The sequence below is a fragment of the Nematolebias whitei genome, chromosome 1 (genome assembly GCF_014905685.2).
Source record: "Nematolebias whitei isolate Nwh7 chromosome 1, NemWhi1, whole genome shotgun sequence".
In the NCBI taxonomy this organism is placed as follows: domain Eukaryota; kingdom Metazoa; phylum Chordata; class Actinopteri; order Cyprinodontiformes; family Rivulidae; genus Nematolebias; species Nematolebias whitei.
In genome coordinates, this window is record NC_056498.1 from 10,270,400 (window position 1) to 10,277,941 (window position 7,542).

General features: G+C 40.8%; 1 protein-coding gene across 1 annotated transcript in view; it reads left to right on the forward strand.

The window, feature by feature from the left end:
- LOC119414675 (dedicator of cytokinesis protein 11) overlaps positions 1-7,542 on the forward strand; it is a 93,390-nt gene that overhangs the window by 69,380 nt on the left and 16,468 nt on the right. Inside the window, exons 10-11 of the mRNA XM_037681779.1 lie at positions 6,875-6,981; positions 7,067-7,189. Of these exons, the coding sequence (XP_037537707.1) occupies positions 6,875-6,981; positions 7,067-7,189 (230 nt within the window). The remainder of the gene's footprint in view (positions 1-6,874; positions 6,982-7,066; positions 7,190-7,542) is intronic.

Here is a 7,542-nt window from a genome sequence, read left to right on the forward strand (position 1 = left end):
CGCCAAATGTTCTCTATAGGTGAAAGATCTGGACTGCAGGCTGGCCATTTCAGTACCCGGATCCTTCTCCTACGTAGCCATGATGTTGTGATTGCTGCAGAATGTGGTCTGGCATTATCGTGTTGAAAAATGCAGGGTCTTCTCTGAAAGAGACGACGTCTAGATGGGAGCATACAGTATGTTGTTCTAGAACCTGAACATAGTTCTCTGCATTAATGGTGCCTTTCCAGACATGCAAGCTGCCCATGCCACAAGCGCTCATGCAACCCCATACCATAGGTGATGCAGGCTTCTGAACGGAGTGTTGATAACAACTTGGGCTATCCTTGTCCTCTCTGGTCCGGATGACATGGCGTCCCAGTGTTCCATAAAGAACTTCAAATCGTGACTCATCTGACCACAGAACAGTCTTCCATTTTGCCACACTCCATTTTAAATGATCCCTGGCCCAGTGCAAACGTCTGAGCTTGTGGAGCTTGCTTAGAAATGGCTTCCTCTTTGCACTGTAGAGTTTCAGCTGGCAACGGCGATGGCATGGTGGATTGTGTTCACTGACAATGCTTTCTGGAAGTATTCCTAAGCCCATTCTGTTATTTCCTTGACAGTGGCATTCCTGTTTGAGGTGCAGTGATGTTTAAGGACCCAGAGATCACGAGCATCCAGTAGAGTTTTATGGCCTTGACCCTTACGCACAGCAATTGTTCCAGATTCTCTGAATCTTTTGATGATGTTATGCACAGTTGATGATGATAACTTAAAAGTCTTTGCTATTTTACGCTGGGTAACACCATTCTGGTATTGCTGCGCGATCTTTCTGCGTAACAATGGTGGAATTGGTGATCCTCTTACCATCTTGGCTTCTGAGAGACACTGACACTCTGAGAAGCTCTTTTTATACCCAGTCATGTTGTCAATTGACCTAATTACTGTTCATTTGTCTTCCAGATGTTCGTTCTATGCTCAATTTCCTTTTTCCAGCCACTTACTGCTACTTGTCCCAACTTTTTTGGGATTTGTTGACACTGTGAAATTTTGAATCAACATATTTTTCCTTTAAAATGTTACATTTACTCAGATTAAACTTTTGATCTGTCATCTATGTTATATTACGAATAAAATATTGACATTTGCCATCTCCACATCATTGCATTCAGTTTTTATTCACAATTTGTTTAGTGTCCCAACTTTTTTGGAATCCGGTTTGTATTTTCTATCCAAATCCCTCAGCGACGGGGGACAGCTGTGCACCACTTGTTTACAAATTCACTCCACCTTTGCGCTCCCTCCTTCTACACATTACCATATTTATTTGTGTATAATGGTAAATGAACTGTACTTATATAGCACCTTTCCACCTTATCAAGGCACTCAAAGCGCTTTACAACACAATCTGTGCCCTCATTTACCCATTTATTCATTCAACCTTTATTTAGACAGGTTAATCCCATTAAGCTTCGAGGACTCATATACACGAGACCTGATTTCAACAAAGAATGATGACAACAATAGACATTTATAAAAAGGCATACAGATTTTTTATTTATTTACCCATTCATACAGCACTCTACTAAATCTCTACAAAGCTAATTGAACAAATCATTCTAAAGAGATTAATCAGAGCTTTATCACATTCATACACTGATGAGATGCACATCGGAGGCAATGAGGGTTTCAGTATCTTGCCCATGGACACTTTAGCATGGTGGATTCAAACCCCTAACTCTTGCACTGGAGGACAACTGCTCTAACCACTCAGCTACAGCCGCCATAATGCGATAATGCAATGCCCCATTTTTTGTATAGCTTAAAAAGCTTTTTTCCCCCCTGTTTGCTCTCGACGAAGGTGGACGCTTTTCCCTCCCACTCCTGTTTCCCTACTGCTTTGCTCTTTGTCTGTGAAGCCTATTAGACCCTCTCTTTACATATCTTCCGAATTGTAAATTATGGATCTGGTCAGCTGATCGCTCAAGGAAATTGATAACATTTTCTTGACGAGAAGACAGGGCGAAGGAGAGCTCTCTTGCTCTGATGGGGCACTTGCAGCTGGATACACGATGGATTCCTGGGAGCAATGGAAGATTGTGTGTATGTCTGTTTTGTCTGTTGAGGATGTAGAAGACACAATAATTGGATTTATGATAACAGGATTTCTGCTTTTTGGAGTTGGCATACCTGGCATATCGACAAATATTGAAAAAGTTGGCGCCTGTTCTGGCCATTGTAAGGCTGCATGGCTTGTGTGAAGGAATGTGCTGTGCGGTGAGCATTCAGACTCAGATGCTATGTGAGCTGAGCTGTTAGCTGGACACGATTTCTGAGAATCGCAGGCCACTTGCGGCTCCTGAAACTCACTGGCGAGAAGGAATCGACCTTAGAGAAGCTACAAGCTTGGCCCGGCGGTGTTGACCACAAAATTTGGCTGTTTGGAATCGCCATTGAGACGGACCAGTAGAACTATAAAGTAGACAAAAATTAAGCAGTCAGCCTGACCCAAAATAACTGTTATTTGAATCTGGCTCCCCCCATGTCAGTCTTGAATTGGTCAACTATCTCAAACTCTCCTGGATGTTATGTGAACAAGAAGCTCTGTTCCTTGCCTCTTCGGCCTATCTGCTAAGTCATCAGGCAGCATCTGCAATATCTTGTCACTTATCACCGAATGGAGCTTAGCTTACCTCAGCTTAGCATAGCTTCAGTGTAAGTGCCCATTCTCCTGTACGTTTTGTCGTTTGGAAATTTACTCCCGTGTATAATACAACCTCTCAAATTTATGGGTGCTTTTTTGGGTTAAAGTTTTAGTATTATACACAAATAAATATGGTAGTCTTTTTTGTGTCTTTATATGCCTTCAAGAACGTGTTTTCTGGAGATAGGTAGATTTTCATACCTCCTCACTGGCTCAGTCAACTGCTCCTCAAAACTATCCATTGTATAGTAGTCCCTCGTTTATCGTGGGGGATCCGTACCCTGAAGCCCCGCGATAAGTGAAAAACCGTGAAGTAATAAGTAGTAGTTTAGTTTAGTATATACACACACACACACACATATGTATATATATATATATATATATATATATATATATATATATATATATGCATATGTATATGTATATATATATACATATATATATATATATATACATATATATATATATGCAGCAGACAGCAACAGACTTTTTACAATCTAACTAATCAAGGTTTAAGTTTTTGGCCAAAAAGACCAATTTGTACACATTTTCTGTCAAAAGCACAGATCTAGATGCAGAGAATATCACCAGCAGTGGAGAAAACCACTCACTAACAACAGTAGCAGGAATAAAGAGGTAGAGCTTTGCTAATTTTGCAGTGTGGCTGTATTTGTCCTCGTCTTTCCACCAAAGAAGAGAGTCAGCTTCAAAGAAAGGGCATCCTGAAGCTCTGTACTCACAAACTTCTTCTTGGACCTGCTCCAGAAGAGACTTGCTACTTCCCATCTGTCCCTGGAAAAGTTCACAAAAGAGTTCAGTCATCACAGACTTCTCAGCTGGAGGTGATCTGGGGAATGATTTTTCTGAAGAGGAACTCAGTGACATCCTCAGACTGCAAACCACACAAAGAGGTAAAAAAAAATTGAGTTAATAAGATGATAAATTTTAAATTAAAAATTTAATTAGATAAAAATAATAAAATAACAATACCTCTTCTTGAACGGCCATAATTTCTGTTAAGAGGTGGTTGAATCTCTCGTTCATCATCATCATCATCATCAGGGCAGGGCTTTATTCTGGTCCAGGGCTTGTTGACAATCAGTTTTAGCTTTTTCATAAAGTGCTGTTACAACTTTTTGGCTGAAGTATTGACGTGATGTCATAGCGGGGCTCAGTAACTTTAAATCCGGCACATAAACAACAGAATACGGACGTAGATCTAGAGATTTAAAAACTCCTACAGCTTGTGTTATTGCTCTGGACCGATCTGAATTACCTGATAAAGGTTGTTTAAATGCTGCTGTTATTGGTCTTTGCACCAACCAAGCTGCTATTCTGTAGAAGAGACGTTCACTTTCAGATGATGTCATTTCAAGTGTGTTAACAAGTTAGCCGTGTTGCTGCTGCAGATCCAATCTTCGTGAAACAACGTCGACACACAGCTTTGGATTTGTTCACTTGTCTTTTAACAAAAAAGCCATAATGTTCCCTAACAGGAGACCGCAACAAGATGCTAGGCTGCAACTGCTATTCGTGCTGCAAGATAATAGCACCATGCTGATACATGCTTAGGAACTTTAGTTCCGCGGCGCATAATCTCTCGTTAATGTAATTTAATGAGTGAAAAAATAACTGAAACGGTTCAATACACCCACATGTACCGTTACACCCCTAATATATACATTAAGGCATTTTAAACCCTTCCCACATGTTTGCAATGTTCTAAACAATGTTTCTAAACTCTAAATGCTCTAAAAGTGCACAGAATGTTATCAACTCAACTCTGCCACGGCTGCACTCTGTGCTCTCGACCACGCCCACTTCTCCGCTGCAGAATAGAGATCGACAGAGGCGGAAGGAGGAGGACCTGCAGCAGGAGGAAGTTTCTCCTGCAGCATGGGCTGCACAAAGGTGCAGCAGGTGCTAAATAATTTAAAATAATTCATTTTAAATAAAAATTACACGCCAATCGTGCGGCTCATTCATCAATCAGCCAAATGTGCATCGTGTCCAATGTTGAAAAACCGTGATAGAGCGAGTCCACGAAAAACAAACCGCAAAGTAGCGAGGGACTACTGTACTTCCTAACCAGTGGAAAAACAGAAACTTTTTTATGTTCTAAATCTGTGCCCACTTCAGATTTCTGACCCAATCACAAAATAGTTCTTGGACACCACCAAGAACAAAGTTCTGCTCAGGTGATACATTGAGAACAAGATGCTAGAACTCTCATAACAAAGCTGTGAGAGAAAATTATGTAATTCTTTCCCTGCATTTCTTGAAGGAGGAGAAAGTTCTGCCTTCTAGTGAAGTACGTGGAGCCTGTAGTTAAACCATCAGGCTCAAGACTGGACCTCTTGCAGCTCTATTGTACTGTTAAATCAGCAGCTACCACAGACAGTTCAGACTGATGTCAGTCCTGTGGTCCTTCAGGAAAACGTCTTGCAGGGCAGATAAAAGCTGTCACTGTCTGCTGCTACATACGGCATGCAAAGGAGACATCTAACCAAAACAAAGTCCCGTAACTCCTTTTTATCTCATGCAAATCTTGCTTTCAAATAATTTTCCAAACAAATGTGAGGTGAGCAGAACCGGCAGACAAAGATCACTTTGCGGAGTGCAGAGCTCTCCTTTCTGAAGAAGCATGTTTGTCTTAGCTCCACGTCTGGGTTGTTGTTTGCAAAAAACACATTTTTCTCTGCTGAGTGTCCCGATTTTAGGAAAAATTCGATCATCAGATTACGCAGTACAGTAAGATTCTCATTTATTGAGGCTGATAGCAGGCAATAATGTTTTGGCTTGCTCGTGAGTGTGCATGTGCTCATCTATCAGTTAAAATGTCTCACGAACCACTGGATGAATTTTAATGAAACTCAAAGTAATTATTGGATGGACATGTTTATTACTGGAAAACAGATGCATCTGTTTTCACTAATATCATTGCTTCTTTTTTTTACAGATATGGATTCTGTTTTGTTTGAGTCACTTGTTTGTTTATGTTGTTTGTTTTTATGTTGTGTACTGTGGCTTTTGTAACCAACCAACAAAATCCACCAAAATACTTACTGAGTCTTGAATCTACTTGAATCTACAACTGAATAACTTTTGAAGTCACCCCCAAAAATGGCCACCTCAGCTAATCGACATTAGCCTGCACAAAAATATCTTGAACTCTGGCAGTTTTTACCAATATTGAGCCAAAGACTTGGTGTGGTAGTAGCTGAGAGTCATTCACATGTAACACATACTGAGGTGTGGCTACATTTAGAAGAGTCACTATCTGTTTTGCCATGTTACAATCATACAATTATTTATATATCATCCCCAGTGTTTCTCTTACAGGGTGGATCCGGGGGGTCCTCCCCCAGAATTTTTTGAATAAATAGATGTGATTTCTTGCATTTTGGTTTATTTTAACGGGTTATTAAACATCTACATTTGTAAACGCTCGCATCCTACCTCCTCACCTTACTTGACTGTTCCGAGCCAACTCTGCTGAATTCACTGTCCGACTCCACATGTGAAACCTCCCGATACTCACCCCCACCACTCTTTAGGGGCAGAGATTTGTTTTATTTACTTATTTATTTAAGGGTAGAGGTGTAAATGCTTCACTTGAAGGGGCAGATGATCGTGTGATATTAAGAAGTCGTGTTGTGTTTAAAATGCTTGCTGAGCATGCATCAGGATATGTTTAAAATGAGTGTTTATATAACTATTTTCAGTTTACATATCCAATATAAGTTTTATTTGTTCAAGGCAGTCATATTTGTTCATAACGTTAGAGTTGCCGTATCCGAGCAAACAGTTACTGAAACGCACCGTGTCAAAATGAGCGAGTTCCCAGATCCTGTCCCAGCAGGATCCAACTCCAGTGAATCCCTGGATTGCTCCCTCCGCTCACCAGCACCCATCACTCGGTGCTGCCTCGGACAAGCATGAAAAATAAACCTACCTCTATTGTTATAGATAGTTTTAATGTGATGATAGTGAATATCTTGCACCAAAAACAGTTTTACATTCTCTGTTCAGTTCCAGTCCAGAAACACACTCATCTCTAGAACTACAAACATCCACTTTTCAATCCTCTCAGTGATGAGGGACATTGGCATACTGCTTGTTTATTCCACATTAAAAACATCGCTTCAGGTGCTGGTGTTAATATGTTCTCTGCTTGTCTTTGGGCAGAGCTGTTCCCCAGTGGCCTCGCAGCATTCAAGAAGATCAGCTTCAACATTGACGAAGAAGCAGCCATGAAAGAAGACACAGGAATGCAGGATGTTTATTATACTGAGGTGATATGAGTATATTGCAATTGAAGGAATACAAAGAATCCTTTGAATAGTTTGGTGACGTTGTTTGATGTCTGTCCCATTTCAGGAGGTCCTGGTGGAGCACCTGGAGGTCTGTGTTGAAGCTCTGTGGAAAGCCGAACGCTACGAGCTCATCACGCACATCGCCAAGCTCATCATCCCCATCTACGAGAAGCGGAACGAGTATGAGGTCAGGAGATTTGTTTGTACATTTTTATTTAAAGTTTAAAACAAACACAACGGGTCACTGAAACAAATTGAAAATGACAAAGGTAATAAAAACAGAGTCAAACTCAACCATAAAAATCTATTGTTTCTTTTGAATTTTAGCTCAACAGAATTATTAAAATAAAAAATAAGCTGGCTTTGACAAAATGGATGATACCTGTAGAAAAGATCAAAACGAGTTAGACCACAGGGTCCTGTTAAACTCAGGTGTGCTCTGTGGACCAGAACACCTGTGGACAGATGGACCAGAACACCCGTGGACTGATGGACCAGAACACCCGTGGACAGGTGGACCAGAACACCCGTGGACAGGTG